We start from the raw sequence: 22427 nt of genomic DNA on the forward strand, positions 1-22427 counted from the left end.
CTCAGGTGTTAGGACATGGTCCATGAATGAAGCTGTGTGAGGAGATTTCTGAGACCTTGTGAGAAAACTCCAAGTAAACAAGAGTCTTGTAACCTCTGTTCCTCTATGACCTGGGTTGTTCTTGGATTATGTATCAGATAGGAGTGAATTTTTATTCATTACAGCTGGCTATTGTTACTTGTTTACATGCCTCTATGGAAGCAGCTTGTCCTTGTGATTTTGTACTTCACTCAGGTGACTCTTCTTAACCCTCAGGGTGTAAATTGTCTGATGCTCTGAATAAAGCTGGCTATTGCATGAGACTTTAGGCCGCCTCATTTTTAGGTCCCACTCTCCAAAGTCTGCCCTTCCATCTAGAGTGGTAAACACTCAGGTTCATCAGCATTACTGAAAGTCCCACCAAGTCATCTACTCAGCTCTTTATTACTACCTTTTGAGACAAATTCTCACTCTGGCCGGGCAGTAGTGGCACACACCTTTAATCTTAGCACTCAGGAGGCAGAGGCAGGTGGATCTCTGTGAGTTCGAGGCCAGCCTGGTCTGGTCTACAGAGTGAAATGCAGGACAGGCACCAAAACTACACAGAGAAACCCTGTCTCAACCCCCCCCCCAAAAACCCAACCAACCAACCAAACAAAAAAACCCCAACCTCCCCCCAAAAAAACACAAAAAACAAAACAAAACAAACAAACAAAAGAATTGGGGTCTTTTTTTTTCTTAATTTTTAGTTTGGGGGTTTGAAGAGATGATTAAGCCATTAAGAGCACTTTCTGCTTTTCAAGGGACCTGAGTTTGGTTCCTAGTACCCCCATCAGGCAACTTACAACTGCCTGCAACTCCAGTTATAGGAAATCAGACACTCTCTTTATGCCTCTATAGGCAGCCAGACGACACATATAAAAATAGAAATTAAAATCTTAAAGATTTATTTTAGTGTGTGTGTAGCTGCTCAACTAGGCCAGTAGAGGACGTTGTTGCAGAATATACCTTTATACTGTGTGAAAATGTGTCACTGTGCCGGGCGGTGGTGGCGCACGCCTTTAATCCCAGCACTTGGGAGGCAGAGGCAGGTGGATCTCTGTGAGTTTGAGGCCAGCCTGGGCTACAGAGCGAGTTCCAGGAAAGGCACAAAGCTACACAGAGAAACCCTGTCTGGAAAAACCAAAAAAAAAAAGTCACTGTGATTGGTTTAATAAAGAGCTGAATGGCCAATAGCTAGACAGAAAGAGGCTAGGCGGGACTTCTGGAGACAGATCTTGGAGAAGAAGTTGCAGGAGGAGAGGTAAAAGCCATGAGCCACGTGACAGCAGGTAGATTAACAGAATTGGGTTAATGTAAGTTATAAGAGCTAGTTAGAAACAAGCCAAAGCTAAGGCCGAGCTTTCATAACTAATAATAAGTCTCGGTGTCATGATTTGGGGGCTGGTGGTCCAAGAAAGTCTGCTACAGGACATCATGTCCCCTGGAGCTGGAGTTACATCTGGTTGTCAGCCATATGATAGTGGATGCTAGAAAGTGAATTCAGTTAGCAGCAAGTGCTCTTAATTACTGAGCCATCTCTCTAGCCTTGGTTTTTTTTTTTTGTTTTTTTAAAAAAAAAACAACTTATTTTATTTATTTATTTGGTGTTTTGAGACAGGGTTTCTCTGTGTAGCTTTGGAGCCCATCCTGGAACTCTGTAGACCAGGCTGGCCTCAAACTCACAGAGATCTGCCTGCCTCTGCCTCCCTGAGTGCTGGGGTTAAAGGTGTGTGGTAGGTTTCTGTACCCCATAATAGGTTTCTCCACTGACTCAATAAGTCAGATCAAGGAAAATAAAAAAGCAAAAGACCAGATATATTTGAACAAAGCACTCCTGGGTGACTCTCCCGCCCCCAGAGATAAGGTGGGGAGGAAGGGGACAGGAGAAAAATCACTTGGTGTGCTGAAGGAGGGAGCTTAAATACCCTGCAGGCGTGAGGGTAATGATGTGTCCTCCACAAGCTGGGCTGTACCCCACCATGGTAGGAGGGGCTTGAGCAGCTTGCATCCTTAGCAGAGGAACCACTGCCACCTCCAGGAATGAGGAACTGGACACCCGGCGGCTTTTCTGAGAGGGTGGGGACTGGAGAGAGAGAGATCTGGGGCCAAGCTGGAGATTCCAGCCGAACATCCCAACCTTCTTGGATATATGGGTGGCAGTTCAAATCTGGCTACTTCCTGTTGGCATGGGACAACATGGGGAGGGGAGTAGGGAGTTTGTGGGCTCACACTCAGTGGGAGGTATGGGTGGAGAAGCATTCGGTTAACTGCCCTCCTAGAGACCTCAGGAATCAGTTCCTTGAGGAAGTGGAGAAGATAAGTTGCTAGGAGAAAAAAAAAGTAGGTTATTAGCACCAGCCCTATGAACGGGGCTAGCCATGGGGAGAGTGAAGACGGCCAGAAGGAATGGAGCGGAGATGTGCCCTGGTTGTATCGATGAAGTTCTTCAGACAATTTGTGGAGTGACTGTTTCCACCAGGCCAGATTCCTTGACACAGTAGCAGCACTCTTTCCCCAGGAACATGCAGCTGTCTATAAAACAGCTGGAACAGATTTACACCTTGATGTCATAGCAAAGGCCATGGCTTTGGGCTAAAAGGCATGAACATTTTTTCTGTAACTAGAGAGCCTTGTTTTAGCCCGATGAAACACACCTTTTTAGGTCTATGCTTAGAAGACAACCAGAGGAAATTTAAAATCTTGAGCTTGTGGCTGAATAGTAAACAGTGCTCTATCAGTTTATCAGAACTCCATTTATCAATGCTAAACTCTGAGCCTCCAAAATTCCAGTGTAACAATAGCATAGAAAGGGGACAGAAGTCCAGAACATCTTTATACACCTTAAATCATTTACTTACACCTTTATAACTTGCATTTATACATTTTAAATCATTTTCTGTGTTCCTTTAGTAGAAAGTTACAGCTGAAACCTGTTTATCCTTTACTATGAAGCCTGTGAACAAGGCAAACCTATCTGTGTGTTTTGGTTTTTTTTTGAGACAAGGTCTCTCTGTGTAGTCCTGGCTGTCCTGGAACTCTGCAGACCATGCTGGCCTTGAACTCACAGAGATCCACCTGCCTCTGCCTCCCAAGTGCTGGGATTAAAGTCATGCACCACTGCCACCCAGCTCATCAAGTATTCTTCATGTCTGAGCTACCCCCCAGCCTCTGCATTTTGGGTTTTTGAAACATTTCTTCTTATGTAACTCAAGCTGACCTTGAACTCTGTGGACTGTGCGCCTTGAACTCTCCATTGTCCTGCCTCAGCCTCCCAGTATTGGTGTTGTAGGCCTGTGATGTCACTCACAGCTTCAAAGGCATCTGCATTTCCTGTTTCTTGGGAGGCATCTGACTGCTCTACTCAGTCTGTACTGCAGTCTCGTCTGCTGTGTCCTGCTGTTTGTTTGGATTTCGCTTTTAGATATCATTATCTTCAATGTTTTGTCTTGTCTTTGGCTCCTCTTCCCCTTTCCCAGGCCATCTTCCTCCTCTTGGCTTGAACTACTACTTCCAAGTCAATGGCTCTCAAGTATTAGCTACAGTCTGGTAGCTTGGCTGAGTACCAATAAAGGGCATCTACATATCTCCTAGATATTTCTGTCTAGACATCTCACAGACGTTTTGATCCTAACATGCCATTAATGTCATCTTCCCACTCCCAGTTATTTTTCCTCCTGTGGCTTTTGTTGCCATATGTTTCTTTTAATCTTTTTGATTGTTCGGTTAATTTTTTTTTTTTCAAGACAGGGTTTCTCCCTGGCTGTCTTGGAACTCTGTAGACCAGGCTGGCCTTGAACTCAGAAACCGGCCTGCTTCTGCCTCCTGAGTGCTGGGACCAAAGGTGTGCGCCACCACTGCTGGGCTACCTTAGCCTTCCTTCACCAAGAGTTAAAGCCTTTAGAGACTGAACCGAGTCACTAAATTCAAGTCACGTGTCTTCATCTGCCCTGATTACTGAAAGCATGGTTCCTTCCTTTGCCTCATTTCCCTCCCTCCCTCCCATTTCCCTCTTTCCCTTCCCTTCTTCCTTATTTTTTAAACGTGTATGTGTGTTAGCATTCAGACCCACTTCTTGAAATCCTGGCCAATAAGCAGATAATACCCTGGCCCCAGCGTCCTGATGTCATCTTACATAACGCCCACTTTAAGAGAAAACTCCTGGGCTGGATAGATGGCTCAGTGATTAAGAGTACTAACTGCTCTCCCTAGAGGACCTGGGTTCAATTCCCAGCACCCACACGACAGCTCACAACTCTCTGTAACTGTGGTTCCAGGGGACCGGACACCCTCAGCAAAACACCAATGCACGTAAAATAAAAATAAAAAAGTTAAAAAAAAAAAAGAGGGCTGGAGAGATGGCTCAGAGGTTAGGAGCACTGTCTGCTCTTCCCAAGGTCCTGAGTTCAATTCTCAGCAACCACATGGTGGGTCACAACCATCTGTAATGAGATCTGGTGCCCTCTTCTGGCCTGCAGTCATACATGCTGTATTCATAATAAATAAATAAATCTTTAAAAAAAAGAGAGAAAACTCCCCTTCCCCTTTTCTCTCTATTCCCAGGAGTTGTGCAGCTCCACTCTCAGTCTCTCCCTCCCTCCTTCCTTTCTCCTTCCTTTCCTTCCCTTCTCCCTTCCCACCAATAAACTTTCCGAGTGGATGCCGTGTCTGCATGGTGTGAGTAACTTCCCACCACTCCACACCACATCCCGCTGCCACGTCTGCAGGGCGTGTCTCCCTCACCCACTGGGGCATCTTGGCCCAACCTGCCAAGGCCTCCCCTGCACCACATCACAACAATTGGTTTTTAGCCTTTGTGTACGTGTACCTTGTGTGTGCCTGGTGCCCACAGAGGCCAGAAGATGGGGCTGGGATGAGAGTTACAGGCAGCTGTGAGCTGCCATGTGCTGGAATGGAACCTGGGTGTTCTGGAAGAGCAGTCAGTGCTCTTAACTGCTGAGCCATCTCTCCAGTCACATTCCTGTTGGGAACAGCTGACCTGTGGAACAGCACCTGAATAGGGGAGTGAGGATTAAGAAAAGCCAGGGTCATAAGTGCTCGCTTCGGCAGCACATAGACTAAAATTGGAACGATACAGAGATTAGCATGGCCCCTGCGCAAGGATGACACGTAAATTCGTGAAGCGTTCCATATTTTTAAATTAAAAAAAAAAAAGAAAAGAAAAGACAGGGACATAAAAAAAAAGACAGACACAGGATAGAATTGGGAGGGCTCTCAGTGAATACTGCAGCTGCCCCGAATTTATTTCTCAAAGCCTTTTATACCCAAAGCAAGTGGGCAAAAAGACTTCCTTACCATGGTTCAAGGAACAAACAAGCATAAATACCTCCTTAATTCTCAAAACATCTAGTAACCATGCCTTTGGCCAAACATGCTGTTAGTTGCCCTTGAGGAGCAAAACATCTAGGAACCACATCTTTGGCCAATCATCCTGCTATTCAGCCTTGAGGAGCACAAACAAGCTTGAACTCAAGCCACAAGCTGGAGTCACTGTGGGCTCCCACACATTCCTTATTTTCATTTCTTATTTTTTTAAGATAGGGTCTCTTGTAGCACAGCCCGCCCTTGAATTCCCGATAGAGATGAAGTTAACCATGAATATCTGATCCTTCTACCTCTATTTCCCAAGGCTGGGATTGACAGGTGTGAAACATCATGCCTGGATACCTCCTTTATATTCTGGTCGAGTACAGCTCCTTTCTTCCACCTGTGCTGGCTCATTTTATGTCAACTTGACACAGGTAGAGTCATCTGAGAGGAGGGAGCCCCAGTTGAGAAAATGCCTCCATAAGATTGGGCTGTAGGAGCCAGGCGGCGGCGGTGGCACACGCCTTTAAACCCAGCACTCAGGAATCAGAGACAGGTGGATCTCTGTGAGTTCAAAGCCAGCTGGTCTACAGAGTGAGTGCCAGGAGTACACAGAGAAACTCTGTCTCAAAAACAACAACAAAATGGGCTGTAGGCAAGCCTGTAGAGCATTTTCTTAATTAGTGATTGTTGTGGGCTGGTCCAGCACATTGTGAGTGGGGTCAAACTGGGGCTGTTTCACCAAGAAAGCAGGCTGAGCAAGCCATGGGGAGCAAGTTGGTAAGCAGCACCTCCATGGCCTCTGCATCAGCTCTCGTCTCCAGGTTCTTGCCCTGTTTGAGTTCTTGCCCTGATTTCCTTCAGTGATGGACTATGATGTGGGAGAGTATGTCAAATAAACACTTTCCTCCCCGGCTTGTTTTTGGTTGTGGTGTTTCATCACAGCAATAGAAACCCAAAGTAAGGCACCCTCATCATGTCTTAACACTACTGTTGAGCTAGGTGTGGTGGTAAATGCCTGTAATCTCTCAGGAGGCTGAGGCAGTTGGGTTACCTGGAATAGGAATACTTGAATTACCAATGTCTTAAGTGAAACACAGAGTACTAAGCCAGCCAAGGCTACAGAAAATAAGAAACGAATACCCATACCAACCTAACCATACCTCTAATACCCCAAAAGCAGATGAGAAAAATAAAAATTTACCAGTCTAGGTCTGAGTGTGGTGATGCTAGCCTCTAATCCCAGAGGCAGGCGAACTCTGTGATTTGAGGCCACCTGGTGTACAGAGCAAGTTCAATGCCAGTTTGGTCTACATAGAAAAACTCTGTCTCAAAAAATTTTTTGACATACATGCACACACTTTCACCTGGTCTGAGTTTAAATTCTCTCTTACTAACTAGAACTTCAGACAAAGTAATCATTCAGAACTTTTGTTTTCTCATAACACCTATTTCACAGTCGTAACATTGAAATATCCAAATATGCACAAGCTGGTAGGGTGGGGGTAGAGTGAGATAATGAATCCTGGGGTTCCCAAAAGCTAAGCAGGTACTCTCTCATACATCAGAAGCCAATCTTGTAAAAGCTTCATTTGCATATTAGAAAACTGAGACTACCTGGGAGTGGCACGCAGGCCAGCCACTCCAGCATTTTCAGATAAGGACAGGACTGCAACAAGTGTGACATTAGTCTGCTCTGGAGAGTCTTTTCCAGTCCAGCCAGAGATACATAATGAGATCTTGTCTCAAAAAACGAAAGTGAGACTCAGGTTCCTTGTTACGGTAACAACTTTACATGGTGCTTCGCACATATTTACACATTATTAGTATTAGTTATTTGTTTTTTGGTCTTTTGGGAGGCCCCGCCACCCAGCTCCCAAATATATCACATATGGAGTTTTATTACTTATAAATGCCCGCCCTTAGCTTGGCTTGTTTCTTGCCAGCTTTTCTTAAATTAGCTCATCTGTCTTTTGCCTCTGGGCTTTTACCTTTCTCTATTTTTGTATACCTTTCTTTCTTACTCCATTGCTGGTTGTGTAGCTGGGTGGCTGTCCTCTGATGTCCTCCTTTCTCTTGCTCCTAGATCTCTCCTGTATATTTTCTTCTCTCTCTCTCTTTCTTTCGATTTATTTACTCATGTATTTTATATATACACCAGAATAAGGAATCTGATCCCATTACAGATGGTTGTGAGCCACCATGTGGTTGTTGGGAATTGATTTCATAACCTCTGGAAGCACAACAAATGCTCTCTAGCCGCCTCTATATATTTTCTTTGCCTGCCAGCCCCGCCTATCCTTTCTCTTGCGTTGCTATTGGCCATTAAGCTCTTATTAGACCATCAGATGTGTTAGACAGGCCCAATAACACAGCTTCAGAGTTAAACAAATGCAATACAAACAAAAGTAACACACCTTAAAATAATATTCTACAACAACTATTATTATTATTATTATTATTATTTCTTCAAGACAGGATTTTTCTGTGTGTAGCCCTGGCTGTCCTGGAATTTACTCTGTACACCAGGGTGTCCTGGAACTCACAAGAGATCCACCTGCCTCTGTCTCCCAAGTGCTGATATTAAAGTCGTGTGGCACCACCACTTGGTCATACTCTTTATTTAATACATGAGGTTGTTTCCAATATTTCACTTAAACCGCTGCAATATGCTGTGGTGGTGGCATAGGCCTTTAATTTTACACTCAGAAGGCAAAGGCAGGCGGATCTCCGTGGTGATTTTGAGGGCAGCCTGGTTTAAATTGCCAGTTCCAGGCCAGCCATGGTTACATAGTGGAAGTTTAAAAAAAAAAAAAAAAATTGAAGCAAACATTTTGCAACATATATCTTTCCAAGCTTTGCCAGTATTTTTAGAGGATACATTCATTTCTAGAAAGAACTGCTGAGTTCAGAGTCTTCCCTATTTAAAACAAAAACAAACGGACAAAAACCTGATAAAACAGACTTAAAGTCAGTGGCCTTAAGCGAGGACTAGGTCGCTCGCGATGTCTTTTGGGAGTTGTAGTCTTTGCGATGCTTGCTGGGAATCGTGGTCTGAATCTGCTTCAGGAAGCGGGCGTGGACCAACCTGAGGAGAGGAGGGTTTTAGGACCCGGCGGGCCCGGCGGACTAGGGCTAAGGGTCGGGGAGGTCGGGAGCGCGCCCGCGATTCCGGAGCAGTGGCGGCATTGCCGGAGTCGGGAGCGAGCAGGTTTGCGAGCAGCTGGGGTGCTGGAGGAGGAGCGGGGGGCTCGGTAAGCGGCGCGGGCCCAGCCGGGTCCTGGACCCGGGCCAGCCCCCGCGGGTCCGCCCTAGTAGGCCTGGACCCGGGGGCGGGGCCTGTACCTGCCGCGGGGACCCCGGGGTGACGGGGCCGAGGGAGGGCTGCAGCTGCCGGGGCTGCTCGCGGCGGGTGGGTCGGGCCTGGGGCCGCGGAGTGGAGTGGCTTCGCTCCCGGCTGCTTTCGAACGCCTGCTACCGGCCTGGTCCTTCCCCTCGGAGGTCGCGCTGAGGCCTCCGGGCGGGCGGGGCGCTGACCTTTGACCCCGGCGCGGGGCTGACCCTAACAGGGCCGGCTCCTAGGGGAGAGCTGCTCCTCCTGGGGGGCGGGTCCCTGCGAAGTGTTCAGATGCCCTGGAAGGGCCGGGTCCTGCGCTCTTCATTCTGCGCCCGACAGTCTTCAGCACCCACTTCACGCAGAGTTAATAAACCCACTTTGCTTTCATGGGATGAGTGGGTGCAAGCCGGGAAACCCACCTCTTCCCTGGCGGGTATGGCGAAGAAAGAGAACAGTGACTGGGGAAGTTGAGGAGTGCTGTCCCTGGCGAATGGGACAGTGGATGGATACTTGAGCCATGTCCTAATAAATGTTCCTGGACTATCGGAACCTCCGCAGCTCTTTTCCAGAAAATATTTCAAACTTAAGAGCATTTTTCTTGTAAAACAGGGCAAGCATAGTGTTTAAACATGGTTTGTGTTAAAGCCACCATATGTAGCCCTGTATCTCTGGCCGGTTCGAAACTAGCTATGTAGACCAACCAACCTAACCTCCAACTTGTAGAGATCCTTTTGTGTCTCCCTTCCAAATACTGCGATTTCGGTGTACCCCACCGTGCTAGACTTCTCGATTGCCCATGATTTAGCAAAGAGTATCTTTGGTATGTTTCCAATTGGATATGTATGCATAGTCATCTTCATATGAAAGCTTTCAAGATAGAGGATCAAACGAGGGATTTGATTGATATCTCCTGTTTGGAGTGTAAAGGGAGTTCTCATTCTTTTCTTAATGAATAAACAAGCCTTTAACATGACAATCATTGTGCCTTGTCATGTTTAATATTAATCTCAGCACTTAGGAGGTTGAAACAGGATGGTTGCTGAGAATTTGAGGCCAGTCTGAGATACACATTGAGTTCAAGGCAAGCCTGAGAAGCTTAATCCCAAGAATTACCAAAAGTGAAAACAAACTCCAGACAACAACTCAAAACTCAGAATTTGGGATGGAGCGATGGCTCAGAGGTTAAGAGCATTTACTGCTCTTTCAGAAGACCCAAGTTCAGTTTCGTGCTCCCACATTGGTTCCCAGCTCTAACACTAGGCAGCTCATAGCACATAGTCACTTGTAACTCCAGGTCCCCGGGATCTGACATCTTTGGCTTTTGAGGACACTTGCACTCTTGAACACATACCCATACACAGACACAAACACACATGTTAAAAAATATGGGCTGGAGAGATGGCTCAGTGGCTAAGAGCACTGGCTGCTCTTCTAGAGGACCTGGGTTCAATTCCCAGCACCCACATGTCAGCTACAACTGCCTGTAACTCCAGTTCCAGGGTCTGGACTGCAGGTACAGTATGCACACGCTGCACAGACACACATGCAGGTAAAACACGCAGACACATAAAATAAATAAATAAAACAGTAACATGAAAGTGAGGAAAAATAACAAAACCAAGCCAGAATTTGGGGCTCCACACAGCACAGTTTAGGAATTCATAAAATTTGGAAACTATGACCAAATAAATTGATTCAGGATATGTGAGGATGAGCTGTTGATTCAGCACACATTTCTGAGCATTGGCTTAAACTGACAGCTTGGAATCGTATTTTTGTTTTTTTCCGAGATAGGGTTTCTCTGTGTAGTCCTGGTTGTCCTGGAAGTCGATCTGTAGACCAGGCTGGCCCCGAACTCAGAGATCTGCCTGACTCTGCCTCCTGAGTGCTGGGACTTAAGGTGTGTGCCACCACAGCCTGAACCATTTTTAAAGAACAACCAGACATATTTGGACGAAGTTCTCTAGAGGTATGTGTTACAGATCTGTGAAAAGGCATTTGTACAGCGTGAAGGGAAGTCTGTCATTGCCTCAGAAAGTCAGGAGATCTTTGTAGGAAGATAATGAACTGTGTGCTGAAGGTTAAGTAGGAGCTTGCACAATAAGGCTTTTGAGTTGTTGAAAAGAGCCTTTGCAGAGGCATGGTGTAAAGTGTGAAGGGGAAAAACCCAACTTGGTGTTTATGTGGGGGTCAAAATCATCCAGGACAGGATGTATGTTGGGGAATTGCCTGCAGGTGAGATTGAAAAGAGGGTGAGGCAGCCACTGACGCTTTAAAAATTAATTTATTATTTCATGTGTATGTACCTCATGTGTGTCTGCTGCTTGCATAAGCCAGAAGAGGGCGTCACATCCCTTGTAACTGGAGCTACAGATGGCTGTGAGCTGCCATGTGGGTACTGGGAATTGAGGCCTGGTCCTCTGCAAGAGGACTCAGTATTCTTAACAGCTGAGCCATCTCTCCAGCCCTGTAACAAGTCTAGAGAATAACAGAAGTGCAGATTAGAAGGACAGATAATGAAAGACAAGACCGGAGTTGTTACAGTTGAGTAAGAATTAGACTAACTTGGCTGTGGTAAGGAAGAGAACAGAATGGATTTTAGAAATAGTTCTGAGATAGATGCAGTGTGACCAGGAAGAGAGCGGACTAAGGTTTTTTAACTCCAGGGATGCTGTGGATGAGATTTCATTTACTAGGAATTGGCTATGACTTGGAGTCTGTATTTTAGGATACAGAAAACGTTTTTTTCTCCCGTTCTGGCCTTCAAACCCAGGACCTTGTTTATAAGGGGCAAATGTTTCACCACTATGGTATATTCCTGAACAGAACAGACTTATAAAAATTGGGTGGCTATGAGTACGAGTACCAGGGCAAACAGTGGAGTGACAGCCTTCAAATCATGGCCCTGTGCACTTGGTTGGTCTGGTAGTGCCCTTGGGCCCTGGCACAGACATCATCAGCCCCAGTCTCAGTTCTCACCACCACAGCAGCAGTTTACAAGGGTATCTTTCCAAACTCTAAAGAAGTCAGGAACCTTTGATTCCCCCTTGTAGAGCCAGAGGTGTAAGAAAAACCTGACCACAGAACTAACAGAACAGAAACCAGTAGCCACAGTAAAAAAAAAAAAAATACATTTTGCAAAAGTAGCTTGTAAAAAATAAATGCCAGCCTTCAGCAAACAAAAAATCAGCAAGTGCTAAGAAATGGGAGAAACAGAATTAACATAGTCCCCAGAATGTCTAATTCTCAACAACACAAATTATAAAAACATCTAGAGAAACAAGACAAAAATCATCTATGAAGAAGACCAAACAATAGGATTGATTATTACTGAAAAATGTTACATCAATCTAACCACTCTAAAAAACACAGGAAGCCATTGACAGCTAAAGGAAATGCACGAGCAAAAAGAAAATACTAACACATAGACATTATGAAAAGGGGAGCTGGAGAGATGGCTCAGAGGTTAAGAGCCCTGGATGCTCTTCCAAAGGTCCTGAGTTCAATTCCCAGCAACCACATGGTGGCTCACAACCATCTGTAATGGGATCTGGTGCCCTCATCTGGCCTGCAGACAGAACACTGTGTACATAATAAAGAAACAAATCCTTAAAAAAAAAAAAAAATTGGGTGGCTATGGAAGAAATTAGTTGGGCCTGGTATTGAGGTCAGGTTGCTTGTGGGTATACAGGGGTAGGTTAGTAGGCAGCTGCAGTTAAGATGCTAAATAACTTGGCAATAGCCTTGAGTGAAGAAGGCATTTGTGGGAAATAAATCATGATGGGGAACTACTTGTTTATTAGGAAGTATCAGTATGTGTAGCTTTTGTTTGTTTGGCTTTGTTTTTTGAGGCAGGATCTCACTGTGTAGTCCAGGCTAGTCTCGAACTCACAGAAATCTGCTTGCCTCTAACTTCCAAGTGCTACTTTAAAGAGTGCCCAGCCCAATATGTATCTTTTTTCTACATAATGTAAGGTAGGTTCCCAAGGCAGAGATAATTTTGTGATGTTTTGGTATCTTTTGTCTTATACTGTACTTGTATTAGAGTAAAGTCTATCTTTTTTTTTGTTTTTGTTTTTGTTTGTTTGTTTTGTTTTTGTTTTTCTGAGACAGGGGTTCTCTGTGTAGCCCTGATTGTCCTGGAACTCATTCTGTTAGACCAGGGTGGTCTCAAACTTAGAGATCCACTTGCTTTTGCCTCCTGAGTGTTGAGATTAAAGGCATGAACCACCACATCTGGCTTTTTTTTTTTTTTTTTTTAAATAAGACTATGTCTCTCTCTCACTGGCCTGGAACTAGCCGAATGAGCCTTGGGATCCACACTGCCTTCCTCAGTGTGGAGATCATAAGTGTGTATCACTAAGCCCAGCTTGTTGTTGGTTTTTTTTTTTTTTTTTTTTCCGAGACAGGGTTTCTCTGTGTAGCTTTGCGCCTTTCCTGGGACTCACTTGGTAGCCCAGGCTGGCCTCGAACTCACAGAGATCCGCCTGGCTCTGCCTCCCGAGTGCTGGGATTAAAGGCGTGCGCCACCACCGCCCGGCTTTTTGTTGTTTTTGATGTAAGGTTCTGGGGCCTCATACTTGCAAGGCAAACCCTTTGCCATCAGAGCCATCCTCTGAGAGCCTCCTCTTCAAGTTTATTGTGTTTATTTATTATCGTTATGTGCATTTGTGTGTGCCTAATGGAGGCCGGAAGAGGATGTTGTGTGTCCTGTTCTGTCACTGCCCCATTCCCTTGAGTGGAGCTGAAGTTTTCTCTGGTCCAGCCCAGCCTCACAGACCCTGCAGCTGCTTATAAAATAACCACTCAGGAGCTTATATTAATTAAAACTGCTCAGCCATTAGTTCAGGTCTACCGCTGACTAGCTCTTATATTTAAATTCAGCCCATTTCTGTTAATCTGTGTGTTACCACCTGTTCTGTGGCTTTACCTGTGTGCCATTACATGCTGCTCCCTCAACGGTGGGCTGGCGTCTCCTTACTCAGCCTTCCCCTTCCCAGAATTCTCCTTGTCTGTTTATCCTGCCTATACTTCCTGCCTGGCTACTGGCCAATCAGCATTTTATTTATCAATCAATTAGAGCAACACATTCACAGCAAGCAGAGTGACATCCACAGCACTTGAGACAGGGTCTTTCATTGACTGTAGAATTAAGTTGGCAGCCAGCAAGTCTCAGTGACCCTTCTGACTTTGTCCTTCCTAGTGCTGGGGTTGTAGGTGTGTGTGTTTGGCCTCACAATTTTTATTTGCGTGCTGGGGATTTGAACTCAGATTCTCATGCCCACTGAACCATCTTTCCAGGGACCTCCACCTTTTGAAATCTTGTTTGTTTGTTTTCTAAAGCAGGGCCTCATGTTTCCTAGATTGCTGGTGAAACTTGTTACATAAGGATATAGACCTTGAACTTCTTTAAAAATTATTTTTATTTTTTATTTATGTGTATGTATGTGCCCAAGGAGGTGAGAGAGGTGTTGGCTCCCTGAAGCTGGAACTCCAGGCAGTTGTGAGCTGCCTAGTGTGGGTGCTGGGAATTGAACTCGGGTCCTCTGCAAGAACAGTGTGTGTGCTTTTAACCACTGAGCCATTTCTCCAGCCCTAGACCTTGAACTTCTTGATCCTCATGTTTCTACCTCTGTAGTGTACCACCATGCCCACCTTTATAAGATCTTTATTTTTTGAGATAAGGTTTCTCTATGTAGCACTGGCTGTCCTGGAACTTGCTCTGTAGATCAGGCTGGCCTCAAACTCAAAGAGATTTGCCTGCCTTTGCCTTCTGAGGATGGAATTAAAGGCTTATACCATCATGCCTGGGCCTCTATAAGTCTTAATGAATATTACTTATTAAACTTTTCAAGAACTCAGCTGGGTGGTGGAGGTGTACACCTTTAATCCCAGCACTTGGGAGGTAGAGGCAGGAGGATCTCTGCGAGTTCGAGGCCAGCCTGGTCTACAGAGTGAGTTCTAGGAAAGCCAGAGCTGTTGCCCAGAGAAACCCTGTCTTAGAAAACAAAAACAAAAACAAAAACAAAAACAAAAACAAAAACCAACACTTGCAAGAACTCAGTTGTCTTTGTGAGATTGCAGTTAACTTGGGCTTCCTTTATGATTATGGTAGTCTCCTTTCTTTCATCCCCCACCCAAACCCCCAGCGTTAGAGATGGACCCAGGGCCTCATGCATACTAGGCAAGAACATTTCCATGCAGCTGCATCCTCAGCCCTGTAGTTTTCATGTTATCTTTAGGTGGCTGCTGTTCAGGAGCTTATACTGTTCAACAGAAAGGAAATGAGAAGAGTAGTGGGCTGGGCAGTGGTGGCGCACGCCTTTAATCCCAGCACTCGGGAGGCAGAGGCAGGCGCATTCTGAGTTCGAGGCCCACCTGGGCTACAGAGTGAGTTCCAGGAAAGGCACCAAAGCTACACAGAGAAACCCTCGAAAACCAAACCAAATCAACCAACTAAACAAATATATATGTATATATATATACACATACGTGTGTGTGTGTGTGTGTGTGTGTGTGTGTGTGTGTGTGTGTGTGTGTGTGTGTGTATAGATATGGCTCAGAGGTTAAGAGCACTGGCTGCTCTTCCAGAGGTCCTGAGTTCAATTCCCACAACCAAATGGTAGCTCACAACCACCTGTAATGAGATTTGGTGCCCTCTTCTGGCCTGCAGGAGTACATACTGTATACATAATAAATAAATCTTAAAAAAAAAAAGAGAAGAGTAGCATTGTAATGTTTGAGGAAGTTCAGAGTTTGAGCAGGCGATCACAGTTTTAATTTACAAGAGGTGCCTGCTTAAGAAGAGCATTTCAAGATGATTTTCAGTACGTGAGATGGCAGGAAAGTGTAGTTTTCAGTCAGAATTTCCTGAAATGTTGTCAAGTTGGAGTTTGTTCCTCCTTTTGAAGGTATGTGTCTTTTTTTTTTTTTTTTTGAGTCAGGTCTTTTATTTATTTATTTAAAAATTACACTCATGATATTCACTAATTACACTTATGATATTAATTACATTTGTGGTATTCATTGATTACATTCGCAGTATTCATTCAATAACTGTATTTATGATATTCAGTAATTACATTAATTGTACTGATTTATTACATTCATGATATTATGTCCTGATACTACTGTCCGTTTGTGGGCCTTTTCCATCACACAAAACAGAGGTTCTGTACTTAGGAAATCATTGTTAAGTCAGGTCTTATGAAGGCCTGCATCGCTTCTTGTGTAGGATGACTTGAAAGAGATTAGGAGGTGATTATGGTTATATAACCACCACCACCCCCCCCTTTTTTTGTTTTTTCGAGACAGGATTTCTCTGTGTAGTTTTGGTGCCTGTCCTGGATCTCACTCTGTAGACCAGGCTGACCTCGAACTCACAGAGATCCACCTGGCTCTGCCTCCTGAGTGCTGGGACTAAAGGAGTGTGCCACCACTGCCCAGCTCTTGTTTTGATTTTTTGAGACAGGGTTTCTCTGTGTAGCCCTCGCTGTCCTGGAACTCTCTCTGTAGACCAGGCTGGCTTTGACCTCACAGAGATCTTGCTTCTGCCTCCCAAGTGCTGGGATCAAAGGTGTGCACCACCACCGCCCACCCTTGTTTTTGTTTTTTGAGACAAGGTTTTTCTTCATAGCCCTTGTTGTCCTGGAACTTGGATCCTATTACTTCTGTCTCCCAAGTGCTGGGATAAATGCCCAGCTTATATATAAACCTCTTTATCTGCATTGTTAATTTGTGGGACTAGACAGTTTAATAAGTGTGATGGAGACCAGATTTGTGTGTGTGTGTGTGTGTGTGTGTGTCTGTCTGTCTGTCTGTCTGAGTGTCTGAGTCTTGGACACAACATCTTACCACTGAGCTAAATCTTTGTCGTAATTCACTTTTTTTTAGATAGTCCACCCGTGTGGTAAGTGTAGACTGTGCCTGATAGAGGTGTAGTAAGTCATAGGTTTTGCTGTTGTTACCTTCTCTTGGGACACTCTCTCTGTTACTTCTGCTTTTATTTACTTGATGTGTGTATATGTGTGGGTACTCACGTGCCATGGCTTGCATGTGGAGGTCAGAGGACAACTTTCTGGGGTTGGTTTTTTTTTTTTTTCCTACCATGGGGGGTTCCTGGGATTGAACTCAGGCCCTCAGACTTGGCAGGAGGCACAATTACCCCACTGACCCATCTTTCTATCCTATACTTCTGCTTATAAATACAGACTAAACACAGTCTGAGGTAAGTACTGCTTTTAGCACACATGAAATTTGGACATTGGCATATATTGGCTCCTGTGCTTTCTTAGTCTGCTTCTGTCCTAATCTAGAAAATAGAGATGACAGTTTTCTTTCTTCCTTTTTTTTTTTAAAGATATTTATTTATTATGTGTACAGTGTTCTGCCTGCATGCCAGAAGAGGGCACCAGATCTCATTACAGATGGTTGTGAGCCATCATGTAGTTGCTGGAAATTGAACTCAGGACCTCTGGAAGAACAGCCAGTGCTCTTAACCTCTGAGCCATCTCTCCAGCCCCGAGATGACAGTTTTCAAGTGCTTCTTGAGTTAGTAGATTTTGGATAAAGTGGGAATGTTGATATTGTAGATTAGTTTGGACTTAGAATTGTAACTTCAAGGGCTGAAGACGCAGCTCAGTTGTAGAGTGCTTGTGTGTGTTCAAAGTCCTGTATTCAGTTTTGTTTTGTTTTTAGTTTTTTGAGACAGGGTTTCTCTATACAACAGTCCTGGCTGTCCTGGAGCTCACTCTGTAGACCATGCTGGCCTCGAACTCACAGAGATCTGCCAGCCTCTGCTCCCCAAGTGCTGGGTTTAAAGTTGTGCACCACCACCACCTGGCTCCTGTGTTGTTTTAAGCAATGCCCACTCTGTAAGGTTGTAACTCACTCATTCCAGTTTTTAATAATTTACTAGATCCTAGCATCTGATTTTCTGTACTCACAACACATTCTTACATATATTTTATTTATTTATTATATTTGTATGTGTCTCCGGCTGCACTCACGCTGTAGGGTACGTGTGGAGGTCAGAAGACAACTTGTGGAGTCAGGACTCCCCCATGTGGACGTTGGGACTCCAGCTCGGCGTCAGGCTTTACTTCAGGTCCCTGACTCGCTGAGCCATCGCTTGACCCACGCACAAGACGTTCTGATAGAGAGGATCACTACCGGAGAGAACATCCAGTGTCTTTACCATTGGCCGGCTCCGTTATTTTGGGCAAAGTAAAATTCATTAAAATTCTGGCAGTAGTACCTATGTTATCTGATGATTGTAGAGCATAAATGCAGAGTATTTAAAGCATGGAGAGTAGAGCCAAGTGCATAGTAAGTTCTCAGTAGTGTTGTGTGCTGGGGTATATCACCTCCCACCGAGTGGAAGCAGTGCTGAGGATGAGGAGTGACAGGATTCCACGTCCAGGAGTTAAGAAGAACAGTGACAGAGTGAAGAGGAGTTCTGTCCTGGTCTCAGTGAAGGGCTTCAGGAATGCAGGCCTGCTCTGCCTTCAGTTTGAAGAACAACTTGCAGTGACGCAGTAAAAAGCTGGCTGGTTAGCTTATCTGGTTAGTGTGGTGCAGATAGCATTAGAGATGGAGCAGAACAGAAGAGGTTCCATACTTGTTTCCAGCCTTTGGGCTACAAGGCGGGACCGTTGTCCATGCTAGTAAGAGAGCCTATGCCAAGCAGTCATGGGAAGGTAAGCCGAGTCCTTAGGCTTTCCCATGGAAGGTAGCTTGAGAAGGAGGAGTTGAGTGCCCAGCTAGAAAAGCCTCCATTTTCCTAGTGATGTAGGCCACTGAGTGTGGTGGGTCTTACAGAAGGGTGGAGGAAGCAGGTAACCAGACTTGTCTTTCGTCTTAGTTAGGGACAGAACCCAGGGCCTCTTTGGAATGGGATGTAGCCAGGCAAAGTCTACATCCCTGGCTCTGCCTAAATACACACACACACAAACACACACACACACACACACACATACACACACACACACGCACAGTTTTTAAACCCTTTTATCTGTAGTAACCAGGAGGTTTTTTAGAGAGCCAGGTTAGGAATTTGTGTTTGGCTTATTATAAATGTGTCCTCTTTCTTAGGTATTGGGTGAATGGCTCATGGCAAAATTGTCCCCCGTGAGATCCACTGACTTGGAGTGATTGTTAAAAATGGCCATGAAAAGTTGAATTTGCTAAACTTTGGTTCTGCTTGTATTTTGAGACAGGGTCTTGACATGTAGCTCAGGTTGGTCTTGATCTAGTAGTGACCCTCCTGTTTCAGCCTCCTGAGTGTTGCAGTTATAGACACATGATATAACACTGGTGTTTTGTGTACATGTGCCCATGTGTGTGCAGGTGTGGATGCCAGACATTGATTTTGATACTTTTTTTTTTTTTTTTTAGGTTTTTCAAGACAGGGTTTCTTTGTGTAGCTTTGCGCCTTTCCTGGAACTCACTTCAAACTCACAGAGATCCGCCTGCCTGTGCCTCTCGAGTGCTGGGATTAAAGGCGTGGGCCACCACCGCCCCGGCGATTTTGATACTTTTTGATATAGGTTTCCCTCCCACAGAATGTGAAATTTAGTGATGAGCTGTGCTGGCTGACTGTTAACCTCCCAATGTTGGGAGTACAGATGCTAAAACTCATTATGTAGTTGAGGATGACCCTGAACTCTTGATTTTCTTGCCCCCCACCTCATTAATGCTGGGATTACAAGCATGTGCCTCAAAGGCCAGTTAGTGGAGTGGTTCTCAAGCTTTAGAATTACTTAGAGTAGGATTTGTTAACTCTGTCATTGTTGGCGTATTGGGGTGGGTGTTTCTTTGTTGGAGGTTTCCTGTACATTGTAGGATGCTTAGCAATACCCCTAGCCTCTACCTGGTGGATTTTATTGGTATTTCTCCTGGTTGGAACAACCAAAAATGTCTCTAGGCATCTACAAGTGTCCTGTGGGGGCAGTTAGAAACCACTGACCTAAAGTGATTGTTAAAAACCCTAGGACCTTCACACCCAGCTGGGTCTGGTGTCCCATGCCTGTAATCCCAAAACTTGAGAGACAGAAGCAGGTGGACCTCTGTGAGTTCTAGGCCAGCCTGGTTTATGTAGTAAAGTTCAGGATAGCCAGGACTGCATAGAGAGACCCTATTTCAACAAACAAACAAAAAATGTAGACTGTAGTCGGACATTTTTTGGACTGCCTGCCCCAAAATAATGACACAGAGTCTTATTAATTGTGAAAGCTTGGCCTTTAGCTTAGGTAGGTCCCAACTAGCTCTTATAACTTAAATTAACCTGTTTCTATTAATCTATGTTCTGCCATTTGGCTTTTTACCTCTTCTCCATTTTGTGTGTCCATCTTCCTTCATGTCTCACTGGAGTATTCTGCATGCCTCGATTCACCCCCACTGAGATCCTTTTTCTGCCCAGAATTCCCACCTAACCTTTCCTGCTGCCTAGCTATTGGCTGTTCAGCTTTTTATTAAACCAATTGTAGTGACACATCTTTATACAATGTACAAATATCCTGCAACATTTCCCCATTTTTGCTAAATAAAAAGGAAAGGGTTTAACTCTAAGACAGTAAAACTACATAAGATAAGAACAAGTATCAAGTAAGGATTACATTCACAGCATCCAGTCCATTTGTATTTGGCAAATTTGGAGAATTACTCTATATATCCTATCTTGATGAGTCCAGAGTTTTATACCTAAACCACCTTCTATCATATTACCATCCTAAAAATACCTTTTTTGGCCTTAAAACATTTTCTTAGATAAACAACTTAAGCTTTTATGTCTCTTTACTTTATAAACTTTACATCTTTTGTAAGTTTCTTTTCTAATGTTGGTAACAAAGAAAACGGTATAATTATCTGGTCTTCAACCTCATCAGAGACCCAAGATGGATAAACTGTTACCTGAGTAAACAGAAGTGCAGAGCAAGCAACTTCCAAAGCTATAGAAATCACAGACATCTGACTGCCTGGACAGTCCCCAAAGGTCCCTCTGCAATGTTGGAGGATCCATCTTTGGCCTGCAGGCCCAGAATATCTGATAGACGTATCTGTGAAGCAGGAATTTTGGAGGACTGTCCTACCTTGTCTTGGCAAAGTTTTTGCAGTAGCCTTTTGTGTCCTGCTTGTCCAATTTGGACAGCATACTGTTAGCAGTCAAGGCAAGGGCAGTTTCTTGCCCAATGGCTAACTTTGCCACAAGCAAAAACAAACTCCATACAGAGGTTTTTTGATGCCCATAATCTTCTTTGAAGTAGATTGGTGCTGCCAGAAGCAGAAGTATCCCACTGTCATGAAAAGCCTTATGCTATTAAAACAACTTAAATGCCATATTTTGTAGGTCTCTGAAGTGGTTGAAGACCACCTATTTATCTAAAATATATCTCTGTTTGACCTTGGAAACATACCTAAGATGTTTGATTATTTTGATTATTATAGATGACTAACTACTAACCTGTATTTCTTTTTTTTTAAATTTATTTTTATTTTATGTACATTGGTGTTTGTCTGCATATATATCTGTGTGAGGGTGTTGGGTCCCTTGGGACAGGAGGTACAGACAGTTGTGAGCTGCCATTGGGTTCTGGAACTTGAACCCAAGTCCTCTCGAAGAGCAGCCAGTGCTCTTAACCATTAAGTCATCTCGCCAGCCCCTTTATTTTATTTTAAAATTTTAATGTGTGTTTCTTAATTATCTTTTTTTTTTTTAAGAGGGTCAGAGTGATGTAGAACCCAGAGCATCAAGAGTCTTCCATTTTGCCAGGCGGTGGTAGCACACGCCTTTATTATTTTTTTAATAATTTATTTAACTTTATTTAATGTGCATTGGCGTGAAGATGTCAGATCCCAGGGAACTGGAGTTACAGACAGTTGTTAGCTGCATGTGGGTGCTGGGAATTGAACCTGGGTTCTCTAGAAGAGTAGCCAGTGCTCCTAACCGCTGAGCCATCTCTCCAGCCCCCTTAATTATCCTTAATAGTTTATAATAATAGCTTTCAAGGACTAGAACTTTACATTACATTTTTAAGTGAGCTGCATAGGTACAGTACCTTACAGTATGTTGTACCAAAAACAAACTTAAATTTGTATCAATACAAAAATCCATACCAATGTAAAATATTGAGATTAATAGTTTCTTTTTAGTTTAAAAGTAGATTCAATAATCTACCCTTTTATCTTATCTTTCCCATACCCTCCTTTTTCTTTTCAGAAAGAGATCCTTGAATCCAATCTCCCTTGCCTAGTTTCCTCCCTTACTGTGTTCAGTAACAATTTGCAGCCAACCCACCTAAATGATGATATATATCTATAACCCATTGAATGACCAAAAACTACCTACCCTCCCTCTTGGGAATGTGGGTATCATGTTCTTAAAATTACTTCCTGCTCTTTGGAGGCAATGACATCTTTAGGGCCCTGAGAAAATTAAGATAATGGTCAGGTCCTGGGACAGATCACTGTATCGTTTGTTGTCCAGTCTCTGTGTGGTGGGAAGGTGCAGAGCTTAACTGAAGTCCTGGCTGGAGTAGTCTGTGACGCTGGACCATCTCATGTAGTAGCTTTGAAGTTGTTCTGGATGCAGATTTTTGAGGAAACTGCAACAGAGGCATTCTGTGAGGCTGGATCACCTGGGCTACTTGTCTTCATTGGTGTCTGCTCTTTTTGTTTTGTTTTTTTTCAAGACAGGGTTTCTCTGTGTCGTTTTTTTTGATGCCTGTCCTGGAACTCACCCTGTAGA

At 44.3% G+C, this 22427-nt stretch overlaps 1 protein-coding gene and 1 non-coding gene across 5 annotated transcripts in view; both read left to right on the forward strand.

Annotated features, from left to right (window-relative positions):
- The first annotated feature begins 5072 nt into the window (after positions 1 to 5072).
- LOC128095720 (U6 spliceosomal RNA) lies at positions 5073 to 5176 on the forward strand. Its single transcript, XR_008213332.1, has one exon. It is a non-coding gene; the product is annotated as a U6 spliceosomal RNA (small nuclear RNA).
- A 3158-nt stretch (positions 5177 to 8334) lies between these two features.
- The window catches only part of Armh3 (armadillo like helical domain containing 3), a 204478-nt gene continuing 190385 nt past the window's right edge, over positions 8335 to 22427 (forward strand). The window contains exon 1 of one of the 4 annotated variants that reach the window (XR_008212810.1): positions 8335 to 8557. Coding sequence is in view for 1 of the 4 variants with exons in the window: in XM_052711924.1 (XP_052567884.1) it covers positions 8380 to 8557 (178 nt within the window). In the remaining 3 variants the exon portion in view is untranslated. Of the gene's footprint in view, positions 8601 to 22427 lie in introns of all 4 variants that reach the window. The other 3 variants (XM_052711924.1, XM_052711922.1, XM_052711923.1) reach the window with 3 other exon arrangements.

This window comes from Peromyscus californicus, unplaced genomic scaffold, assembly GCF_007827085.1.
Source record: "Peromyscus californicus insignis strain IS unplaced genomic scaffold, ASM782708v3 Scaffold_4__1_contigs__length_199733344, whole genome shotgun sequence".
Lineage (NCBI taxonomy): Eukaryota > Metazoa > Chordata > Mammalia > Rodentia > Cricetidae > Peromyscus > Peromyscus californicus.